This window comes from Heterocephalus glaber, unplaced genomic scaffold (genome assembly GCF_053883595.1).
Source record: "Heterocephalus glaber isolate CG9 unplaced genomic scaffold, H.glaber_assembly_v1.0 deba00001509, whole genome shotgun sequence".
NCBI classification, from domain to species: Eukaryota; Metazoa; Chordata; class Mammalia; order Rodentia; family Bathyergidae; genus Heterocephalus; species Heterocephalus glaber.
In genome coordinates, this window is record NW_028258325.1 from 32,417,668 (window position 1) to 32,443,740 (window position 26,073).

The 26,073-nt window shown below is 40.2% G+C and overlaps 1 protein-coding gene across 2 annotated transcripts in view; it reads right to left on the bottom strand.

The window, feature by feature from the left end:
- Positions 1–26,073, bottom strand: part of Smim14 (small integral membrane protein 14) — a 69,810-nt gene that overhangs the window by 13,378 nt on the left and 30,359 nt on the right. For both annotated transcript variants that reach the window (XM_004870292.4, XM_004870291.3), the window contains exon 3: positions 5,063–5,111. In XM_004870292.4, coding sequence (XP_004870349.1) covers positions 5,063–5,111 — 49 coding nt within the window. The remainder of the gene's footprint in view (positions 1–5,062; positions 5,112–26,073) is intronic.

The following is a 26,073-nucleotide window of genomic DNA, read 5'->3' on the forward strand; positions in this document are numbered from 1 at the left end:
TGGCTCAGAGCCTTCCTAGCAAATGTGAGGCCCTGAATTGGATTTCCAGTACAAAAAAAAAAAAAAAAAAAACAAGGCAGAAAATTGTGTGCTAAGCATTAGAAACATCAAAAGTAGAGATTTAATGAAAGGAATAATCAACATATCAGAGGGATAACTATTGGGTGCCATTAGCAATCACCCAAACAAAATAAAACTACAATCTTAAAAACCCAAACCATATTTAATGACCAATGCTAAAGCCTATATAGATTCTATAAGTAAGAACACACGAATGTCTCCAACATGTACCCTTTGGTCTCTGTTTTAATACTTTTAAATCTATCTAGCAGTTGGTTCTATGAACAAATGACATTTCTCATATCACAATAAACACTGTTCTACAACAATGAAACATACACACAAAAAGGTATAGGAATTATAAATAAAAGGCAGAAAAGAACAAAAACCAATTTTTTAAAAAGTCAGGACAGCAGGGGATTTAGTTCAGTGGTTCCGCTGCCTGCCTCGCAAGCGCAACGTCCTTGATTTCGATCCCCGGTACCAAAAAAAATTAAAAAAATAAAACGTCAGGACAGGAGAATAGCTCAAGGCTTATTTCAATTATTATGAAGCCTGAAATTCTCATAACTCTAAAACACATGTCATTTAATTTTTAAAAATATTCGTTCTGGTTGAAAGGATTTTCACCAAATGCTACAGGAATGTTAAGGGGTAAAATAACTTGTCAGTATGGCTAACTGAATAGTCGAGCTCCAGAGCCGAGCTTTTCTATTTAAAGTAAGGAAGTGACATTTTACCCACAAGAGTAAGAGGGTATTTGATTTCTAGGTGGGGCTGCCTCAAGTCACAAATACAACACGTGTAATAAACACTTGTGTAAGGGACTCAGTAAGATTTTCAACTAGAAAAGCAGGTTTGAACTTTACCCGCGGAGGCAGATATTCGAGTTGCCCTCTACCCTGATGAATGCTGCTGGAGAAACAACAGGGAGAAATGCGGAGGGGGGTAGAACTACCAGCCATCGCTCTAACACAGGAATGCGTTCCCCTGCTTCCATGGGCTCCTTACCGCTGTCCTTCCCACACAGGATGTTACTCCCAGTGGTGGACTATACATTTGGACAAACTTCTACGTTAGGCTAGGCACTGTACTAACTCGCTCCTAGTTCTTTAAGTTGTATTCACAGGACACTCGGTTCAGAAAGTAATAAAAATAACAATGTAGTAACAAGCCTCTTCACAATGCTTCCTTACTGTATCTTGTTTTAGTTTAAATCCATAATAAAAGAGCACTCAGCCTTAGAGATGTTAAATATAAGCAACTAGCCTATTTATAAACATAATTTGGGACTAGTACTGTGTTCTCTTTCACAAGTAGTCTGCTCTCACACTGTAGAATGTACTTTTTCCTTTTAGTTAGACCAAATTCACACTGCGAAGTATTTTTCTTTTCCTACCTTCAATAAACATAAAACTTCACCATAAACGAACAAACAAACAATTTAGGACTGGGGGTGTACTCAATGCTACAGTTCTTGCCTAGCAAGTACTTAGCCCAAGCACCACAAAAATAATCTTTTTTATTTATTTTTTTTCCATTAGTTTATTGGTACATTTTAGGTATATAATACAGCTTTTTATTTTTTTTTTTTTTTTTTTTTTTGGTACTGGGGATCAAACTCGGGTCCTTGCACTTGCGCAGCAGGAGGCAAAACCACTGAGCTAAATCCCCAGCCCCAGCTTTTTACTTTTTTAAAATTTATATATATATATTTGTAAGGCAGGCGGTGAAACCACTGAGCTAAATCTCCAGCCCTATTTATATATTAATTGGTACATTTTAAAGTGTCCATACCTTTTTTTTTTGGTACCGGGTATCGAACTCGAGTCCCTGCTATTGCGAGGCAGGTGGCAGAACCACTGAGCTAAATCCCCGGCCCAATTTTTTTTATGTTTTTTTTTGGGGGGGGGTACCAGGGATTGAACTAGGGTCCTTGCACCTGCACAGCAGGCATCGAAACCACTGAGCTAAATCCCCGACCCCTTAATTGGTACATTTTAGGTATACAATACATTTACATTGATCATTGGGTGCTTGTACCTGTACATGATGTATCTTTAGTTCTTATTTTTCTCCATTACCTATAGGCCCTTTACCCCCTCCACCCTTCCCTATTTACATAGACTTTGTTTCCTTTTTTTTTCTTTCTCATAATTTTTCCTTTCCCTTCTTCCCTTTCCCCTTCCCCTCCCGCCACCTCTGCCCCTTTGGAGCTTTTCCTATTTCAAATTATCAATTATTCGTTTTAATCATTTTCATCCTTATTTACACTATCAGTTTCTCACACTAGAGAAACTATTCGGTATTTACACATGTGTGTCCTATTTATTTCACTTAAGAGTATGGCCTCAATATGCATCCATTTAGCTATAAATAACTCTAGTCCAGCTTTTTTATTTTTAATAAAAAGGTAAATGTAATACAGCAATGTGTCGTAAGTCTTTAAATAGTATGTAGGAAACCTCAAAATATGTCATTCCAAAGTACACTTTTTGTGTGTGTGCACCACCGAGGAGGTGAGTGCTCTACCACTGCTACACACCGTCACTTTTTAACTGTTTTGAGACAGGGTCTTACTAAGTTGTCCAGTGGGCCCCAAACTTGTGATCCTCTTGCCTTAGCCTCCCAAGTTGCTGGGATAATACCCATGTGCCACGGCATTCAGCTCAAAATACGTCATTTTGACAAAAAAAAAAAACAACATTATTTTTTTGTTTGTTTTTTGGTACCGGGGATTGAACTCAGGACCTTGCACCTGAAAGGCAGGCCTGGTGCCACTGAGCTAAATCCCTAGCCCAAAAATAATTATTTTTGAGCTGAAGGCAATTATGAAAAATCAAATGAAGCAAAAGCTCATCCTGTATGGGCTGGGGATTTAGCTCAGTGGTTTCACCGCCTGCTGCGCAAGTGCAAGGACCCGAGTTAGATCCTCACTTTTCTGCCTAAAGGCAGGATATAAGTGCTTTACCAGAAGCAGTTCTATACACTGTTCAGCGCAGAGTGTGCCAGGGGAATCTGAAAGCAAACCTCACCCTTTTCCACACTCCCCTACCCTTGGAAACCTACAGTCTCTTTTCCTTTAAGTCCTGTCAGTGCCCCCACTTTTACTGCTCTTGATTGCAGAGGCTGAGGAGGACAGGTCTGAGGGGCTGCTTTTGAGTTACTTGACAGGATGGTGCAATCTTGCACAATTAGATTTAATTTTTAATTTTTTAAAGATTATTTTTTGCAGTTCTGGGTATAGAACTTAGGACCTCGTGCACGGTAGGCACGATGTGCACCGCACACATTAATGAATTTGTCTGTTTTCCCCTCGTTGATTTGTTTTCTGTTATAGATGTCGTAGCTAAGAATATGAGGATTGAGGAAAAAATTATTTTTCCTTCCTGTCATGTACATACAAAGATTTGTTCAGGTAGTGTTTATAATAGCAAAAAAGATCTCAGCAACCTAAGATTCGAACAAAATGGAATCATTAAACACTGGTACATCCCTGCAGTGAATTATTATTGTTTAGTCAACAAATTTTTTGGTTTTTGGTGGTGCTGGGGATAGAAGAGAGGGCCTTGTACATGTTAGGCAAGTGCTCTCTCACTGAGTTACACCCCTAGTTCAATAAATATTTTTAAAATATATAAATCTATTTATAATACAGTTGCGAAAAACCTAGAGTCATTGCATTTCTGTGAGTATATATGAAACCTAATTGTGGGCTGGGGTGTAGCTCAGTGGTAGAGCACTTCCCTAGCATGCATGAGGCCCTAAATAAATCTAAAAAAACCCCTTAAAAATAAAGCTAATTGTGCCAGACTGCACCATGCACCATCCTGTCAGTGTCATACTTTCCTTTTCTTTCTTTTTTTTTTTTGGAAACAGGGTCTTGCTCTGCAGTTCAGTAGTTCAGGCTGGCCTGGAACTATGTAGGTCAGACTGGTGATTCTTCTGCTCAGCCTCAGCCGAAGTACTGGGATTTTGGGCATGTATCACCATGCCCAGCTCTTGTATTTCCCTTCTCACAATCTTATGGAACAAGATTGGCTTAATGCTAATTTATTAGTTCCCTCAAGGTACCCTTCAAGCTATTTCTCAGTATCATTAAAATGCATTGTGTCCTCAGCGGTGCTGCCACCTGCCTCACAAGCTCAAGGTCCTGTGTTTGATCCCCGGTACTCCAAAAATAAATAAATAAAAATAAATAAATAAAATGCATGTGTCACATAATGAGACCAAGTCTCAACTATATTTACCACACAGGATTCACCATCCTCTTCCGATTCAAACTTGACCTTCACCTCAGCCCATAAGGAGGAGAAACCTCCTGCCCACCATACCGGGAATGCTAATGTACAGCCAAGAGAATGAACTCCACAGCCCCCAAAGCCTCCAAACCTAGGACAGAATGGCCCCTCCCCTCCCTTAGATGTTCCAAGCCCACCAGTGGACACAGACAGAGCCGGGGAAGGGGAAGGACTTGTGCCAGCTGTTCTAGTTAATCCATCAGAAGTGCCCTGCTACAAATGTATTTGCCAAGAAAAGGTCTGGGAGGGTATACACAAGGTAGTCAACAGTGATTATCCTGTAGCATTCTGCAAGTTTTTACTTTCTTATCTGAGATTTTACAATTTTCTTCAATGACATGGCTTGTTTCTGAAGCAGGTAAAAACAAATTTTAATTGGGCCGGGGATTTAGCTCAGTGGTTCTGCTGCCTGCCTTGCAAGCGCAAGGTCCAGAGTTCAATCCCTGGTACCAAAAAAGAAAAAAATTTTAAAAACCCAAATTTTAATTAAAAAATGAAATCTTGGGCCAGGGATTTAGCTCAGTGATTTTATCGCCTGCTGCACAAGTGCAAGGAGCCAAGTTCCATCCCAGGTACCAAAAAAAAAAAGAAAACTTCAAGTAGCACATACATTACTGAGAGCCATCTCATTAAAGAGCAAACACTCAGCCTCTAATTCTGCCCCCAAGGCCAACCCCTCTGGCTGTCCTGCTGGTACTCACGTTCCTGAAGACATTCTGTGTCCGTGCAGTAGGACTGTGACTGCCGCAACTGCAGTGAAGAAGAAAGGAAAGTGAGCTATCAGACTTAAACAAAAGTAGACAATAATTAATTATTAGAAAGATAGTGGGGCATGGTGGTATACTTCAGTGGTGGTATGCAGAAGGCTCTAGATTAGATCCCAGCACAGGAAGGAGGATGGAAGAAAAGGAAGGGAAGGAGGAATTTCTTTTTCTTAGACGGGATCAAACCCAGGGGTGCTCTACCACTGAGCTACATCACTACATCCTCACTTTCCTCTTTTAATTATGATTTTTTATTTTATTTTATTTTTTGGTACTGGGGATCGAACTTGGGTCCTTGCACTTGCGAGTCAAGCGGCAAAACCACTGAGCTAAATCCTCCGCCCTAATTATGATTTTTAAATTTTCAGGCAGGGTCTCATTCACCAAGCTGCCCAGCCAGTACTCAAACTTGTGATCCTCCTGCCTCAGCCTCCCTAAATCCTTGGATTATAGTTGTGCACTCCTGTGCCCAGTTTTTTTGTTGTTGTTGTCGTTGTTTTTTTAGACAGGGTCTTGCTCTGTAGTTCAAGCTGGCCTTGAACTCACTATGCAGGCTGGCCTCAAACCCACAGCAATCCTCCTGGATTGCTGGGAGTACAGGTGTGCACGACCATGCCTGGCTTGTGTTTTTTTAATGAATGCTATCATAGCATGTATCAGACTTCAAAATCAGACATAAATACAGAATATGTTGAGGAGCTACTCAGTTGTGGGGGACTTTTTTTCTTATTCAAAACAATTCCAAATATACTGTGATCTGGCCCTTTTAATCAAAGAGTAAAAGAAGGTAAAACTATGACAGATATGCCTGTTGCCGTAGGTAATCAGCTTCCCAAAGGAAAAGTACTAAACTACACAGGAGAAATACTAAAAGAGGAGTAAGCCTTTGTTCATCAGAGTACTTTTTCTCACTGAAAATTAAAATAGAGAAGAAGGCACACTGTTTTTGGCAGAAAACAGCACTTTGAAAGGGAAACACAAAGAAGCAATGGTTGGATAACAAAAGTGGTTACTCGGAAGGTGGGACGCAGCAGTAGGGAAGGGTGACAGAGAGCTGCAGTTTTCAATGTGCCTTCATGAAAATTTAATTTTGGAATCATGAGTCTGTCAAATTTTTTTTAAGTTCATGAACTGATGGTCTGTTATTGATAGATGGATTTTTTTTTTTAGTTGGGAATTATGAGACTGTCAATTTGAAAAAAAAATTAAAAAGAAAAAAATCCAGCTACATAAGGGGGCACAAGCCTGTAATCTCAGCTCCTTGGGAGCTGAAACAGGAGGATCACAGTTTGAGGCAAGCCTGGGCAATTTACTGAAACCTTGTCTCAAAATAAAATTTAAGAAACAGCTGGATGTAGCTCATTGATAATGCACTTGCCTAACATGTGCAACGCCCTGGGTCTGAGGCCAGCTTGGACTATATAAAGCTCAAGGCTGTCCTGGACCCACAAAGAGATCCTATCTCAAATAAACAAAACAGAGGCCTGGGATTTAGCTCAGTGGTTCTGCCACCTGCCCTGCATGTGCAAGGACCCAGGTTCAATGGCTGATACCAAAAAAAAAAGAGCAAATAAATCAAATAAAGCAGCCAGGGGTGGCAGTGCATGTCTGCAATCTCAGGACTCTGGGAGACTGAGGCAGGAAGATCACAAGTTCAAGCCCATCCTGGGCAACTTTATGGCTTAGTGAGACCCTGTCTCTAAATAAAAAGGACTGGGGATACAGCTCAGTGAGAAGACCCTGGGTTCAATCCCCAGAACTGCAAGACGGAAGACGAGAAGGAGGAAGGAGGAAGGAGGAAGAAGAGGAAGAAAAGGAAGAAAAAGACTGAAGCAGGAAAATGCCTTGAGTTGAAGTACTACACTTTTTTTGTTGTTGTTCTTTGAGACAGGATCTTGCTATGTACTTCCTGCTGGCCTCGAACTATGTAGCCCAGGTGGGCCTTGAACTCATGACGATCCTTCCGCCTCAGCCTCCGGAGTGCTGGGATTACACACATGTGCCACTGTGTCAGGGCTCAGCCTCAACTATTATATAGTGAGACCTTATTTCAAAAATAAAAAATAAGTAATAAATACATAAATAAATAACAAAAATAAGTACACATATATATGTATATACACACTAAAATTTACATGTTACCTTAAAATTATATCAAATGACTTAAAATTTATTTACATTATTAAAAAATTACAGGATACCCAGAAATTAATGTGGATTTATCCACTGTCCTAATACTATTATCAATGTTACATATACTTTTCTACTCTTAAAATATACACACTTAGCCGGGCACGGTGGTGCACATCTGTAATCCCAGCACTCTGGGAGGCTGAGGCAGAAGGATCACAAATCTGAGCCCAGCCTGAGCAACTCAGTGATTTATCAAGACCTTGTCTCAACATTAAAAGGGGGAGGGCGCTGAGGATGTAGCTCAGGACAAAGGCCCTGGGTTCCGATCTTTGCAATTAATGTAACAAATACTTATTGGGAACTGCAATGAGTTAGGTACTCCTCAAAGAATTCTAACTCATTACTTTATTCATCCTTACAACCACTTCTACCAGGTAGGTACTATTATCCCTACTTTACCAATAAAGAAACTGAATTTGGTGTATGTGTATGGGCAGGAGGAGTTTGAGCTAAAGTAAATCCAGTATTAACTCCAAAGTCTAAATTATTTGTTTGTTTTTTGAGATAGGGTCTCCCTGTGTAGTTCTGGCTGGCCTTACAGATGTGCATCATTATGGCTGGCCAGGGTCTAAATTCTTTTATTTTTTTGAGTCAGGGTCTCACTATGCAGTTCAGGCTGAACTTGAACTCACTCACATGTAGCTCAGCCTATCCTCAAACTTGTGGCAATCCTCCTGCCTCAGCCTTCTGAGTGCTGGGATTATAGGAGTGCACCACCAGTCTGCCCTAAAATCTAAATTCTTTATTTTTCTCTTTTTTTATTGGTACATTTTAGATATACCTAATGATCACATTCATCATAGGGAATTTGTACCTGTACATGATATATCTTGATTCTTCTTTTTTTTTCCATTCTTCTCCCCTGCCTTTAACCCTTCTTCTACTCCTCATTTATAAAAGCCCAAAGTCAAACTAAATTCTTAACCACAATTCTCTTCTTCTTAACAATGCACAAAATTTTTATCACAATTTTAGTTAATATATCATTACATAAAACATTTTCTCAGCCACAACTAGAGGCCACAAAATATTCCAATGATAAAAAAAAAATTGCAATTGGGCATGGTGGTGCACACCGCCCAGCTGTTGGGAGGCTGAAGCAAGAGGATTGCTCAGAGTTTGAGGCCAGCTTGGGCTACATAATGCGTTCAAGGCCAGGCTAAACTGCATAGCAAGACCTTGTCTCAAAAAACAAAGGAAGGGCCGGGGATTTAGCTCAGTGGTTCCACCGCCTGCCTCACAAGCGCAAGGTCCCAAGTTCAGTCCCTGGTACCAAAAAAAGAAAAAAAAAAAGATATCCAAAAAACAAAGGAAAGTATAATAATAACAATAATAATTATTGCAGTGAGTTTCTGTACTATAGAAGTGAAGGGAAGCAAATTGAGTGTAAAGTAAAAATTCCTGGTGGTGTATGGATACTCAGAAAGTAGTCTAAGACCAACACTGCATGTTCTCCCTCAGCATTGAAAGAGATCTCTCTTCCTTAAGCATCACCAAAAGGAGTAGGCTTCCCTTTGGGACTACACTAAAAAACAAAACACAGTAACATGATTTATCCTGTAGATGAGTTTCTACAAACCCATTTCATATATGCAGATGGTAAATAGAGAAATTATATCAGTGTGACATGGACACTGTATTGATTCCTATGTGAATTTTTCAAGAAGAGTGGCAGTTGGATCAGGGCTTTCATCAGGAAAGCATATAGCCATTAGTGCCCTGCTATGCAGGTGAGAGCCCTTTCAGCTCTAAGGAAGTTAAAACTGAGTCCCTACACACACACACACACACACACACACACACACACACTCACTCACTCACTCACAAACACATGCAGCCAGGAATGAGAGAAATTATTCCACAGGAGCCTAAGTGAAGCAAGACCAAACTGCAGCAAGTCTTTGGGACATCTTATAAAGGGTGGTGCTGGGTCCTGATGATTTATGGGTTCCTGGCTATGTTCTTTATTTATTACTATTATTATTATTTTTTGAGATAGGGTCTCACTATGTAGTTCAGGCTTGCTTTGGACTATGTAGCTCAGGCTCACTTCAAACTCACAGTGCTCCTCCTGCCTCAGCCTCCTGAGTGCCAGGATTACAAGTGTGCAGCACTACTATATCTGTAAGTGTAGAAATCTATCATTTCTATTTATTTTACTGTGATCTCTATTTTCATTTTTTTCTTTTGGTACTGGGAATTGAACTAGGGCCTCAGTTATGGAAGGCAGGTGCTCTACCACTGAGGTGAATCCCTAGCCCCTATTATTTATTTTTTGGACCTGGGGATTGAACTCAGAGCCTTGCACATGCCAGCCAAGTGCTCTACAGAAGAGCCACACCCCAAACCCTCATCGACACTCCTCACTTGATAAGCAGGCTGTGTTGCAGGCTTGAATAACAAGATGCCAAAGTATCAGGGTCACATTCCCGATGCAGAATGCGGGTTTTCCAAACCAGATTGTGTGGGAACATACATTTAATGTATCAGATTCAAACACCTATGATTGGTAAATTAGTCTTTTAAAGAACCCCAAAACTATGCATTACATAATGGAAGAATCTCACTGTTTTGCTGGAACTCTTAAGCAAGGAGGCCTAACTGAACATTCTTATTTTTTGGTCCGGTACTGGGGATTGAACTCAGGACCTTGCACTTGGGAGGCAGGCAGAGTGCCACTGAGCTAAATCCCCAGTGTGGTGAACATTCTTATAAATACATTCCTACATACTTGATTAATCTTAGGATAAAGAATAGGATTGTCAGAATAATAGAAGATTTTTACAGTTTTAAGTTTTGATTCACACTGCCAAACTAGAGTAAGGAAATTTCTTAAATGACAAAATACAAACACAGTACATTCAAGTATTCCTGCTCACTCATACCACTGTAGAAGTTCTGTGTTCCAACTAGGATACCAGCTAAAGCCTAGTATTTCTGATCATATTTAGTCCTAAATGACTAAATAGCATCTCTACATATTTTCCTACAACACAACAAAAATTATTTTGAAAAACCATATAATCCATACACATTTAAATCTTAAGACTACAAATCACCAGGTTAAGGAAAAATCAAAGTTAACAAAAAAATTTTTTTGAGACAAGGTCTCACTACCAAATTAAGATTCTCCTTGAACCTGGCTTGTAGGCCAGGTTGGCCTCGAACTCACAATTCTCCTGCCTCGGCCTCCTAAGTGCTTCGATTTTAGGAATGTACCACCATGCCCAGCTAAAAAAAAAATTAAATTGTCTACCATGGGGCTGGGGATTTAGCTCAGTGGTTATGGGGCCTGCCTCGAAAGTGCAAGGTCCTGAGTTCGATCCCCGGTACCAAAAAAAAAAAATTGTCTAGCACTAATGAAGTGGGCTTTTTTTTTTTTTTTTTGGTACCAGGGATCGAACTCGGGACCTTGTGCTTGTGAGGCAGGCATCAGAACCACTGAGCTAAATCCCCGGCCCCCTAAGTGGGCTACTTTGCCCAAATGATACGCACTCTTGATTTCCTCATACACTTTTCTCCAACCCTACAAAATACCTTCTGAAGTTTAAGTACAGTATAACTACTTTACTGAACCAAAATTATCATGCAATTCACTGCCACTGAAGAGGTAATAGTATAATTTAGGGATTATACGTCTTATGGTACTGCCTATTGTGACTACATGTGAAGGTACATAAGTGCACAGAACCGTGCCAGAGGCCCCAAAAACTTAATGTGAACTTTGGTAAGCCAAGCAATTGTGGCTACAAGTGTGTGATGGGTAGGTGGAAAGCATAAAAAGTGATGTTTACACTTTGATCCATATTTCAAGCTTTCATAACCTAGATAGTCACCTATTACTTGCATTATTAAAAGAAAAGAGAGCCAAATGTGGTGGTGTACACCTGTAATCGCAGCACTCAGGAAGCTGAGGCAGGAGGATTGCCGAGAGTTTGAGGTCAGCCTGAGCTACATAGTGAATTCAAGGCTAGCCTGAACTACATGGCAGGACCCAGTCTCAAAAAACAAACAAAAGACCGGGTGTGACAGCACACTCCTGTAATTCCAGAACTCAGGAGTCTGAGACAGGAGGATCCCTGTGGTTGGAGGCCAGCCTGAGCTACATACTGTGTTCAAAGCCAGCCTGAATGAACTACACAGTGAGACCCTATCTTTAAAACAAAAACAATAAAACAAACAAACAAACAAGAGGGAAAAATTTCAACACTGTAACACTGTTAAAAATGAGCCTGCCAAAAAAAAAAAAAATGAGCCTGCCTTGGGGCTGGGAATGTAGCTCCAAAGCCTCATGCAGTCAAAGGTGGGGCTTTTTGCAGGTGGCTGGATCTAGGGTGTGTGCTGCTGGGATCGAGGATGTGATGCTAGGATTAAGAGGGTGAGTGCTACCTGCCCAAAGGGTGAGTAGCCTGGATAAGATATAAGGGACATAAAGAGGGTCTTCACTGGTCACTTGTCACTTGCTGCCTTCTGCCTACCAAGAACTATTTCTCCTCTGTGATGTCCCTGTGCCATGCCACCCTGCCTTGGAGCCAGCTGCCTGTGGACTGAAACTTCTACAAACTGTGAGCTAAATAAACTTCTCCTCCCTAACTTGTGAGTGTTGGGTATTTTGTCTGAGCAATAAAAAAAGCAACTAAGATAGTTGCTAAATTGCCCAGGCTGGGCTTGACATTGCAATTCTCCTGCCTCAGCCTCCCAGGTTGCTGAGATTACTTTCTCACTTTTTGTATGGGCTTAGAATTTGACTGGCTGAGAATTTTCTAAATCTTCAAGCTCCAGTTTATTTTTACTTCACTCCATCTTTAATTCATTTTTTTCCCTCAAACTTTACTATAAGCAGTCAGAAAAACCAAGCCATTCCTTCAATACTTTGCTTAGAAATCTCTTCAGCTAAATAGCCAGTCTTATCAGTCACAAATTCTCCTTTCTACAACACAACAGAATACAAAATTCACCATATTAACTTGCCACTTTGTAACAAAGATCACCTTCCTATCATTATCTAGTATGTTCATTTCTCAGTGAAATGCTCTACTGTCCTCAGAAAGGCTCTACTATTCCTGTTTCTACCAAAATTCCTTTCTCATCTGAGTCCTCTCCAAAGTCAACTGTAGTGTCCTTTTTATTATTTATTTATATATTTATTGTTTTAGTTTTAGTTTTTTTGGTACCGGGGATCGAACTCAGGTCCTTGCGCTTGCGCAGCAGGCGGCGAAACCACTGAGCTAAATCCCCGGCCCTTATTCCTATGTCTTTAAAAGTTTCAGTTATTCAATCCTCCAGAAGATTGTTTTTATTTCATCTTTAAATAAAACACAACCTTACTTCCTAAATACACAGTTCAAAACTTACAAATAAATTATATCTGTTATGCCTTGTATCTAGATGTCCTCCTACAGCCTCATCTGGCCATAAGTGGGGCTTTTTGGAGGTGGTTGGATCTAGGGTCTGTGATGCTTAGATTAAGGATGTGATGCTGGGGTTAAGGTGCAATGCTGGGCTTAAGGGTGCCCAATCTTAAATGGAATATAAAGGACAGAAAGAAGGCTTGCTGTTGCTGCTGCAGCTTCTGCTTCTACTTCTGCTACTTCACTGCCTTGCTGCCTTCTGCCTCCCCTGCTTAGCCAAGGACTGTTCCCTCTGCTATGTCACCTTGCCTTGGAGCCAGCTGATTATGTGAGCCAAAATAAACCTCTCCTCCTTTAACTTTGGGTGTCAGGTACTTTGTCTCAGCAACAAGAAAAGTAACTAAGATTTTGGTACCAGATAGGTGGGGTCATTGCTGTTACCGTACCTGACTATGTGGTTCAGAGGCTTTGGAATTGGCTTGTGGGAACAGGTTAGAATGGTCTGGAGATGCTGGCTGAACAAGCAGCCTAGGAATGTTATACGCCAAACTTGATGGGAGATTCTGGTCAGAACTCAGAACACTAGAATGTAGATAGAAATGTTGCTGGTAAAGACCAAACTACAGAGATTTCTGCTGCAAGACAAATTGCAGTGACTGTTGGACTCCAGATCATGTTTTCTACACTTTGGCAGAAAGTTTGTCTGCACTTTGGCTGTGTCTAGAGACTTTGCCTGAGACTGAGACTAAAGGCAGTGGACTAATTAATATTGTGGAAGAAACTTCAAAGCAGTCGAATGTTGAGGCTGTGGCATGGCTACTGGCTTTTAGCCAGATTTATGTTGAAAATCAAGAGCAAAGAGCCCAGAAGAATGATTTACAGTTGCTGAAATATCAGTTATGCTGTTAAGGCTAAGAATTGAAATACAAATGGAATTAATATGAGAAACTGAAAAAATGGAAACAAAGTCTTTGTAAATAGGGAGGGATGGAGGGGTTGAAGGGAGGGCAGGGGAAGGGGGAAAAATAAGAACCCAGAGAGTATGTAAAGATGCATATCTCCAATGATGAATGTCATTATAGTGTACACCTAAAATGTACCAATAAAAGGATATACAAAAAAAAAAGAACTGAAATACAGAACTCAATAATTTAAATTTTTTTACAAGAGATTACCTATACTCCAAAGCTTAGGTTACACAAGAGAAGAGGAAAAACAAGACTACATCAAATTTACATTTCTAAACCTGTAATCTCTAGTATACACATCATTAATAGAAGGGACTATATGTCAAGAGACAAAGAAAACAGAAGGAGAAAGTAGGTAAAAAGGGAGTAGAAGGCGCACACCTGTAATGAGAGCACTCAGGAGACTGAGGCAGGATTGCCATGAGTTTGAGGCCAATCTAGGCTACACAGTGATTTCAAGGCCAACCTGAACTACACAGTGAGACCGAGAGAGTGAAGCCAGAATAATTCTACAAATGATTTCAATGGAAACAGAAAAGGCTTTTTTCCAAGGTATTTTCATGGTTGTAAAGGAATGAAATTAAAAAAAAAAAATACTGAAGTACTGTACTCATAAGGAAATACCTGATTTTTCTGTTTTTCTGAAAGAACACCAGACAACTAAAAAGAATAATTAGACTGGTTTTTTGCTGCAGTTTTTCTTCATATGTAGAGGTATTCTGCTAGTGTATGACTAAAAATCTTTGTATCACTGGACATGGTCCCATAGTAAATAAAACACAATTATACATAACATGATAAGGAAACTTGACTTTAACTGAAAAGGATTTCCTGTATATCTATGCTTATCTACCTCTTTGGGTCCTTTTAGACAATATTTAACAAGTATTAAAACCAATTAAAGTATTAGAGTAGGAAAGAAAAATGTCTACTGTTTGCAATAACACCTCCATTTTTTACTATTTCTAATCATTCCTGAAGCAAACAAGTGTACATGCACCTGGCAGAGTCCTAGTGCACTAGGAATAATCTAGTGCTCACTCATATGATTAAATCAGTAACTCATGATATGATTAACCCAGTAACTCATGATATGATTAAATCACAGGAAGAGCACATGCTAAGATTCAGTGAAGCCTTGCCACAAGCGCCCCCAAATGGGCATTCTTTGTACTGCAGCCACACCACCTCAAACTTAAAACAGTTGAGTTGTAACGTAGACTTTAAAACACTCCTGCCATGAACAAAAAATAGTCATTTGTTTTTACAATCCATAGTGCAGACAGGTAATAAAAAGAATGTTCCAGGCTCGGTGGTGCAGGCCTGTAATCAAGCTATTTGAGAGACTGAAGGGCTGGGGATGTAGATTAGTGAAGCGCCTGCCTAGCTTATGTGAGGCCCAGGGTTCAGCTCCCACTACTGCAAAAAGTAGATGGAAGAGAAGGGAGGGAGGGAGGAAGAAAGAGCTATTTGCTCTGTAAAACAAAAAGAAAGAGCAACAAGTTTATTTTATTTGTGCTAAAACTTACATAAGCACTGATGATGCAGAGAAAGACAACTCTGAACTATTGTTTGTGTCCATAAAGTATTAGGGGTCAGAACAGTTTTTTCCATTTCTTCAGTGAAAAAGAATCCGCTGCAATTATTAATTTTTATATACCACTTATACTATTATAATTGCTACACTATTATATAATAGTATATTTAAAATACGCTATTATAAATTATTATTTTAGGTTAAATACTTAATGCATTTACACAGTTCCAAGATGTTAAAATACAGTGATGCTTCCCTCTTGCTCCTTCTCCTACCCCACCCACCCTTGATTATAGAGTTTTAAGGCACTAGAAGCAGACCAACAGGAGCAGAACAGAACATGACAGCAAACAAACAACACAGGGCCTACAACCAAACTGCCAGGGTTGAACGGCTCTGCCACTCTCCAGCCAGCCCCAATACCTGAACCACTGCCCCTCAGCTGTAAAGAAAAGCCCAGTGCTGATACCAGAGGCTTTTCTGGGCTTGGCCCTTCAGTCTCTCCCCACTGGAACCACTGTCTCAGGTATGCTCCTTCCAGCCTTGGGTATGCATTGACAAGTGTGGTACTGACCTGCACACACACCTCCAATGTTTCTCTGTGGTGTTCACCAGTGCTTCTCTGATAATTCTGAAGCACTGTACAGTGGACCCTTGAGTTACAACCGGCCCTATATACGAACAACTTGGGTTATGGCCAGAATTTTAGTTTTAACTTATGACCAAAGTCTTGAGTTATGACTCAAATGCCAGTCAGGTGTGCTTCCAGATGGTTTCAGACACAGATTTTACCCTTAAAAGAGTTCTGGAAGGAACATTACAACATCATTTCCTGTGTGGGATTGAGAAATCCTGGGCCAGTGTCTCCCTAAGGACCCTGAGATCTGCCTGTATACAGGAGAGAGACTTTGAAGGCTATGTAGAGGAGCCTGAGCCTTCAACTGACTAACTTGAGTTACAACCAGCCCTCGAGAACAAATTGAGTTCGTAAGTCAAGGGTCCACCGTATTAGTTTCTCACCAGGTGTGGTGGTGCACATAATCCCAACACTCTGGAAGGCTAAGCCAGAAAGATTATAAATTTGAACCCAATCCAGGCAATTTAGTGACTTAGCAAGACCCTGTCTCAAAATTTTACTTTTACTGTGAAGTTTTATTTATTTATTTATTTATTTTTAGTACCAGGGAGCGAACTCGGGACCTTGCGCTTTGTGAAGTTTTATTTAAAGAACACATGGCAACATAGGAGTGCAATTCATTTTCTTTTCTTTTCAAAAAAAAATTTTTTTTGGTACCAGGGATCGAACTCAGGACCTTGTGAATGCGAGCCAGGAGGCAACACCACTGAGCTAACTAAATCCCCCACAGCTCAAAATTTTACTTTTAAAAGGGCTGGGGATGTAGCTCAGTAAAAAGGCCTTGGGTTCACCCCTTAGTACTCATCCTCCCTCAAAAAATAAAAAAAATCAGTTTCCCATTACACATCTAATAATTTTTACACTCTTGTTTAAAACATAAGTTTTTACACCCCCACCTGCACCCCTAGCCCCCTACTGGGGATTGAACCCAGGAGCTACTGAGCTATAATTTTTATTTTGAAACAGTCTTGCTAAATTGAATAAAGGAAAGCTTTGTTGATGAAAAGACTAGCATTAAAATGAAGCCAGTCCCAGACTGGCCTCAAACTTGTGATCCTCCTGAGTAGCTGGGATTACAGGTACATGCCACCATGCCTGGGTTATTGTTTTTTGTTTTTTTACTTTCTTCATACCAGGAATCGAACCCAGGGCCTCGTGCTTGCCAGGCAGGTGCTGCATCACTGAGCAACATTCCCAGTCCATCTTCTTGATGGATCTTATTTTTTCTTTTCTTTTTGGGGATAGGGAGTAGGAGTACCAGGAATCTAATCCAGGGCCTTCACATTAAGCTATAATCTATATTCCCGGCCCCTTTAAAAAACTTTTAAATTCTGAAACAAGGACTCCCTAAATTCCCCAAACTGGGCTCAAATATACAGTCCTTTTGTCTCAGGACTATCACTGAGCTATATTCCCAGGTTTTTTGTTTTTTCATTTTGAGGCAAGGTCTCCCTAAACTATTTAGGCTGGCCTTGAATTTGCAATCCCCCATCTCAGCCTGAGTAGCTGGGATTATACGTGTGTATCAGCTGTTCTGCCCAGCTGTTCTGACTGAGAATAATATTATATCTGAGATTATGAATATCATATTCTGGGCCAAGGATTTAGCTCAGTGGTTCCGCCACCTGCCTTCAAAGAAGTGCCAGAGCCCCTGCTTGATCCCCAGTACCCCCCACCCCCACCCCACGCCCAAAAGACTATCACATTCTTTTGGGCAGCCTTTTTCCTTTCTTTTGTTACTTTTTGCTGATAGTTGTTTTCAGTAGCTATGTTCCCCGTAAACAGCATTTTAAAATTCCAGTCTCTTTTCATAGGGAAAACAACCCACTTCCACATAACAATTATTTTACTTTATGCTTTTTTTTTTTATTAAAGATGCTTCCCTTCTTTCTTCTTGCCTGTCTTCATAAGCTTATTTGGGTCTCCTTTCTTTTTTAACCCCAACTCTCATACTAAAGTTCTCAAATGCATCAGTACAAGGCACTAGGCATTCTGAATAGAGGAATTAAACTTACTGTTGCTGTGATTGGCTTACATGACACATGACTTTCAAACACTCTGCCAGACATCCACCTGAGCCTATACTCTAAATCCATTTCATAGAAATCCATAGAAAAACAAAGTGTTTTTTAAATGATTTTACTTTACACAGACTTTTCAAGGAATTTAATTTGATTTTAGCATTTAAGACAAGGAAAACTGTTTTATTTGAAACTTAACCAAGACTCTTCTACCATTTGAGAAAAGCATGTTATTGATGGTATTTAAGATTAATGCAACAAACATATGAGTCTGCATGTAAAGCTATAACATTCAGAGTAATGTTTCATACATATTAAAAGTATCAATTTTTCCAGGCCTGGTGGCACACCCTGGAATTCCAGCACTCAGAAGGCTATGATAGGAAGATTGCTTCGAGTTCAAGGCCAGCCTGTCTCAAAAAAACAAAACAAGTGCCGGGGATTTAGCTCAGTGGTTTCGCCGGAGTTTAATCCCCGGTACCAAAAACAAAACAAAACAAAATGAAACAAAACAGGTACCAATTTTATCTTCTTTTCTACTATAGCTGTCCCCAAGAACAATATAATACTATTTTCCTCAACTGTTTTGGATGTTTTTCTGTCCAGCTTTACTGATGAAGGACTAGGGCAGATTAGAGTTAGATATACAAATAGCTTCCCTAATCAAGGGAGATTGCAGGCAGGTATGGCACCTCTCAACTCAAGCAAAGAAGGCGGCTTTCTGACACACTTCACTTGGAGCCCTGCATTCTTTCGTCTCTTTCCTATTTTACAACCACTTCTAAGCTGCTCTGGGGTTACCCTGGCCTCCTCTTTGGTCCTTAACAGCCAAACGGGGGCCCTCCCCATCCATTATCTTCCACTTTTCCAAGCAAGCAGTTCTTCTGGTAGCAAATGCCTAAATTGGTCACTTCGTATTCCAAAGAGGGGGAGAAATGCACAATGGATGTAGCCACTCAACAGATTCCTACTTCCTGTGTGGACTTACTGAACATGGAAAGCTTTGGAAGCTTTGTTATTACTCATGTACACAATGTAGAGCCAAACAGTCCTACAAGGTTTGTTCTGAAAAGTAGTGGTTTCTTTGGGCCGGGGATTTAGCTCAGTGGTTCCAGCACCTGCCTCATAAGCGCAAGGTCCGGAGTATGATCCCCGGTACCAAAAAAAAAAAAAAAAAAAGTAGTGGTTCCTCATCCCTTCCTACCTATTTACCCTCACAGGGCAAGTACTTTCACCATTTAGCTGATTATTTAGTATTTACTCCCATACCAACTATATGCAAATATTCATTTTATTATGCTGCTTCTCGGTTTTCAGTGTTAAGCAACATGCATATATGCACCGTATGGAATACGAAGATCTTGTTTTCTCTTCCTGATCCCATTTTACATGTAGACTCTTTCCATCTCCTAATTAATAAAAGAAAGTTGTTCCGTTCAATCTCACTTTGCACATTAGAACCATGTAAATGCTCTTCACAGTTGAACTACATAGTAAATTATAATTACTTTTTCTTTTCTACACTATTTTCTGTTTCTTTAGTTAATACCACCACCAGCACCTGTATTTACTCAGTTTTCTATGGCTTTCCAAGACCTATCTTCAGTTATCTCAATCACAAGGTGTCCAGACTTAACAGGCATTCGACTCATCCATCTTTCTGAACGTCTCCCCTTCCCCACAAAGCCAGCTACTCTCCAGTCCTGGAGCACCGCTATCCCCCAGGACCTCCTGTCACTGTCATACTGGGAAGTACCTCACCTCTCTCAAGTGCTGCATTTCCTGACTTCTATACTCTAAATCTTAGTCTTCTTTCCTGTTGATAGTTTCATTTTAGTAAAAACAAAAACAAAAAAACCCAGTTCATTCTCTAGTTAACTTCCTATAAGAGTACTTGAGCCCCCCTCCTGCATACACGGCACTGAACAAAAGAGCCTTCCCAATAAGCTGCATGTTATGGCTTATATCTAGATGTCCCCCTAAAGCTTCACGTGGTCATGGGTGGAGCTTTTTCGAGGTGGCTGGATCTAGGGTATGTGATGCTGGGATTAAGGCTGCCCCATTTGGGGTGTGAGTGCTGCCTACTCTAAGGGTAGGTAGCCTGAATAGGATATAAGGTGCAGAAAGAGAGAGTCACTGCTTGATGCTTGTTGCTTGCTGGTTCTTTGCTACTTTGCTGCTTTCTGCCCACTATGAACTGTTTCTCCTCTGTGATGCCCTCTGCCATGCCACCCTGCCTTGGAGCCAGCTAACTACGAATTGAAACCTTTACACACTGTGAGCTAAATAAACCTTTCCTCCTTTAACTTTGGATATCAGGTATTTTGTCTCAGGAACGAGAGAAAAAATAACTAAGACACTACATCCCTAGCCTTTTTAATTTTGAGACAGGGCCTCACTAAACTGCCCAGGCTGGCCTCAAACTTTCTTTCTTTCGTTCCCTTTTTTTTTTTTTGAGGTAAGGGAGATCGAACTCAAGACCTTGCACTTGTGAGGCAGGCGTGGTGCCACTGAGCTAAATCCCCAGCCCTTCGAACTTTTGATTCTCCTGCCTCAGACTCCAGAGTAGCTGGGATTACAGGTGTGCCTCATCATGCCCAGTTTGAGATTTAAAAGAATTTTTGTTTTTATTTTGTTGAGACAGGATCTTATTGTGTAGTTGAGGCTGGCCTTGAACTCACTATGTTACTATGTAGCCCAGGCTGGCCTCAAACTCCCAGTGATCCTCCTGCCTCACCCTCCTGAGTGCTGGGATTACAGGCCTGCATTACCATACCTGGTTTGAGTAAAAAGTTTTAGAAGTCTCTATTTGATTGACAGTTTGAACACAAAATGTGGGATTGGTAATAATTTCCCTTCAGAATTTGGAAGTCACTGTGCCAATGCCAATTTCCAGTTTTGCTGCTAGGACTTTTTTTTTTGGTACTAGGGATCGAACTCCAGTCCTTGCACTTGCACAGCAGGAGGCAAAACCACTGAGCTAAATCCCAGGCCCACTGGTAAGACTTTTGATCTCTATACGTGACCTGTTTTTCAAGAAAAGCAAGTCTTAACTGTTAGAACAAAGTGAGCAAAGAAGGGTAGAGTGGAAGTAGACAGATCACACAGGCCTATGTAAATTTTGTTTTTTCACTCTGAGTGCCATGGGAACTACTAGAGGATTTTCAGTAAGGGAGAAACATTATCTGATTCATCTCAAATGAATCACTTCAGTGGTTGCGGTGAGACTAAACTTGATGGGGGTAGGGGACAGCAAGTGGACAGAAGCAAGAAGTCCCAGGAGGAAGCCAACTGCTGTAACCAGGCAAAAGATGATGACAGATTAAACCAAAATGCAGGATTGGAGGTGTGAGAAACTGCTAGATTCTGGGTTTATTTTTTTTTGGTACCGGAGATCGAACTCGGGTCCTTGAGTTTGCACAGCAGGCGGTGAAACCACTGAGCTAAATCCCTGGCCCTACCTAGGTATATTTTTAAGGTTGAGTCAAAAAGATTAATTTCTGTATCAGACATGAGATTGAAAGAACAGAGGAAGAGATGACCCCAAAATTATTGCCTTGACAAAGCAAAGTAAGGAAGTGGGTATGGGAGACTGAAAGAAGTGTGAGATTGGGGCCAGTGGAAGAAGTTGAGTTAAGTTTATGGTGGCTCTTAGTTATCTACACAGAGATGCATCAACAGTGGGACACACAAAGCCTGGAATCCAGGTGCATCTTGGTGGATCAGTACTTCAGACCTGACTTTGGCTCTTATTTTGACCACCAGCCCTCCCTTTGAACCTACTTATTTTCCATCTGGGTTCACCAATATGAGCCTCTTAATCAGGGGCCAGAATTTCATCTGTTACCTATAATGAACAACCTTAATTGACATCATCTCTAAAAAAGGAAAAGAAATTAAATTGTGAATAAATCCAACTTTATTAAAAGGAACATAAAAAACACATAAAAGATCTATGATAGTACTGTTTGCTCAAACCTGCCTGGCAAGCGCAAGGTCCTGAATTCAACTCCCATACTGGGAAAAAAAAAATGTGTGTATATATATATATATATATATATAGAGAGAGAGAGAGAGAGAGAGAGAGAGAGAGAGAGAGAGAGAGAGAGCCAGTACTGTTTGCTTTAGCATAATATATAGTATATCATATACTTTATTATTTATGAAAAGGAACTAATGGGCCGGGGATTTAGCTCAGTGGTTTCGCTGCCTGCTATGCAAGCACAAGGACCCAAGTTCGATCCCCAGTACCAAAAAAAAAAAAAAAAGAAAAGGAACTAATGGCAAAATCCTAATTGCAAAGCCCATCTATATCTACAGAACAGGCAAAACTAAACCACAGCACAGCATATAACTAATAAGGTAACTATAAACAATCATCAAAACTTTGTTTCCTTGGGTTTCTACTTCTTATCTGTACTTTAAATTCTTACAAATGGAGTGAGGGGAGAGGGAAGGAAGGAGACATAAAAATAATTAAGATGTGTTACACACGTACCAACTCCCTACGAAAAATCCAATCATACTGCAAACATGTACTAATAAAAATTAAAATTTTAAAAAATTCTTAGGACTTGATTATATGACCTGTAAGAAAACATGATTTTATTACATAAGGTAAAAAATAATGAAAATTCCAATTTAGAACTTAAAATTAATGAGATGTTAATCTATTGCAGGAAGAATTAAATGTCCATTTTTAGAAAAATTAGACTAAATCTCAACTCTGTCACCACACTACAACATATCACTATTATGTCTATGAGCTTTCTGAGCACACAGGCATTTAACAGACACACAGTTTATTAAATATAAACTTCACAGGTAGTTATAACTAATAAACTTCACCCTCTGATAAAATGCATTTAAAATTCAGACTAGAAGTTAGTTCTACAAGTTCCATTCATTTAAAAGACAGTAAGTACTGAGAAAAAAGGTTGACTGAAGTGCAAGAGTGGAGAGAAAGTAATGGATTATGAGAGGCAGAAAGGCCTGGTATATTATAAAAGAATACTACAAAAAAATTAAAATAAAAGAATACTGATGATGTTAAGTGGAAAATTGGTAAATTTCAGTTAAGTAGCCTTTTCCTGAAAATAAAATTTGTGTTCAAAGCCAGAAGTGGTGTAATACATCTGTAATCACAACGGAGGATTCCTGCCCAGCAGAGGCAGGAGTACTTAAAGTTCAAGGTCAGTCTGGGCAATTTAGTGACTCTGTCTCAATATAAAAAATGGAAAGGGCAGGCTGGGTGTGGTGTTGTACCTGCAATCCCAGCACTGGGGAGGCAGAAGCAGAAGGATCACTATTGAGTTCCAGGCCAGCCTGGGCTACATAATGAGTTCAAGGCCAGCCTGAACTACAAAGGGACACCCTGTCTCAAAAAAAAGGAAAGGGCTGGGGTTGTGGAGCACCTCCTGAGTTCAATTCCCAATACAGACACAAAAGACATATGATCATAGAAAATACAGGAAACTGCACTTAGCAGGCTGAAGCAGCAGGAGATCCTTGAGTTGGAGGCCAGCCTGGGCTAGGTAGCAACAAACTATCTCAAAACAAACAAACTGGGCTGGGGATTTAGCTCAGCAGCACTACACCTGCCTGCCTCACAAGCCTCAAGGTCCTGAATTTGATCCCCTGTACCAAAGAACAAAAAAACAAAAAACCCACAAACAAATCAACAAACACCAGGAAACCTTGTAAGAGAATTATCATGCCATTTTCTTTAATCTATGTATTTCTCATTATTATTCTCCACCACCACCTTTATTTGGCAGTGCTGGGGATCAATCCTCGGGCCTCATGTATGCTGCCAAATACCCTACCACTGAGCCACATACCTAGTCCGGACATCAAAAACATCTGTTTAAGATTCCATCATATGGGCCAGGCATGGTGGCACCCAACTGTAATTCTAGCACTCCAGAGGCTGAGGCAGGAGGTGCTGTGAGTTGGAGGCCAGCCTGAACTGCACAGTGAGACCATGTCTCAAAAAAAAAATTTCATCATATGCACGTGCCATGATAAAACCACTACCCTACTAGTAGGCATTTAGGTTCATAACTTTTCACTACTATAAATAATTGTAAAATAAACACTGGAATATGCAAACCTTTGAATTTCCAAACTTAAAGAACTTGTTTAGAAAACACTTAAAATATCAACAAAATAGGTAAGATTCAGTAATGCTGCTTGATCTAGATTTAAATAAAACAAATACGTATGAAATAAAATTGTACAGCACAATTCAACTGGAAGAATTATTTAGCAAACCCAATCAGCAAGTCTCCTTACTGAATCAGTTTCTCTTTCCTCCTGGAAATCTTCTACAATGTTATCAATACTTGATACCTGAGAGGAATACCTATCACTAACTTATATTGTGTGAAAATATCCAGCAGAAACTAAAACTGTGAAGTTTTAAAGGGCGTATAAAATCAAAAATTTATTTTCATAAACTTCAAAAGTACTTCATACCAGACTGCCATAAACAATTTACTAACACAAATTAATATAATAAATTGCTGTGAGGACATAGGTGGCTGCACATATATATATATACCCAGAACACAGTTACAATGGCTTTTCTAACAGTAAAAGAGAAACAGAAATGGATATGGGATATAGTAAAGAGAACAGAAATGGATATGGGAAGCATAAAAAGTAGGGCTAAACTAAGCATGGTGGGGCAAATCCTTACTCCAGGGGCAAATCCTTACTCCAGAGGCTAATGCTAGAGGACACCAAGTTCAAAGACAGCCTGGGAAATTTATTTAGCAAAACCTTGTCTCAAAATAAGAATCCAAAGTGGGCATGGTGGCACAAGCCTTAATCCCATCTCTCTGAGAGGTTCAAGCCCAGCCTGGGCAATGTAGTGACTTAGCAAGACCCTGTCTCAAGATTTAAGAAATTTAAAAAGCTAGAGAAAGCCAGTAAAATCAATGGATCAATCAATCAAGTAGGGCTTAAGCCTGGCATAGTGACACATGCCTATTCTTTGTTCCTATTATCATAGTGCTTTTAAAAGTGTTTGTCCTTAGGTTTGATTAAATTTAGACTTGAGGGGCTGGAAGTGTAGCTCAGTGGTAGAGCACTTGCTTAGCATGAAAGAGGCCTGAGCTTTGATTCCCAGGACAGTAAAAACAGCAACAATTTTTGGGCCAGGAATGTAGCTCAGTGGTACAGCACCTGCCTGGTAAGCATGAGGCCCTGAGTTCAATTCCCAGTACCAAAAAAAAAAAAAACCCATAAAGACCAATAATAATTTTTAAAAATATAAAACCTCCAGGGCCGGGAATTTAGCTCAGTGGTTCCACTGGCTGCCTCCCAATCCCAAGGTCCCGAGTTTGATCCCTGTACCCAAAAAATATATATATATAAAACCTCCAGACATGATGGTGAGTTCAAGGCCAATCTGAACTACATAGCAAGACCCTGTCTCAACAAACCACGGCCAGGGATTTAGCTCAGTGGTTCCACTGCCTGCCTTGCAAGGGGAAGGACCCAAGTTTAATCCCCGGTACTAAAAAAAAAAAACAAAAAAAACCAAACTGACCAAACAAACAAACAAAGAAAGCAAAGCCAGGGCCAAGGATTTAGCTCAGTGGTTGCACCGCTTGCCTCCCAAGCCCAAGGACCTGAGTTCCATCCCTGGTACCAAAAACAAAAACAAAACAAATTCTCTCCTGAGACTCATCTATATTTATACCAAGTATCAGAGATATGATATTCTCACTACAGTATATTTCTATATCCTAAAGAGTCTAATTTAATTTCCAAGTATATATGTTATCCTTTTCCCTTTGAGGCATTCTTTAGGATCATTAAATCCTAATGCATGCTGATTCTAAAAGGTGTATTATTCACCAAAAAACATACTTCTAGGCTGGGCATGGTAGTACATGTCTATAATCCCAACCCTCTGGGAGGCTGAGACAGGAGGGTCAAAAGTTTAAGACCAGGGCCGGGGATTTAGCTCAGTGGTTCCACTGCCTGTCTTCCAAGCGCAAGGACCTGAGTACCAAAAAAAAAAAAAAGTTCAAGACCAGGGTCCGGGGATGTAGCTCAGTGGTACAACTCCTGCCTGGCAACTGTGAGGCCCTGACTTTGATTCCCAATACCCCCCCCAAAAATTCAAGCCCAGCCCCAGCAACTTAGCAACTTAACAAGACCCTGTCTCAAAATTTTAAAAAGGGCTGAGAATCCAGTTCAGTACCAAGGCCTAGGGTCCAATACTTAGCA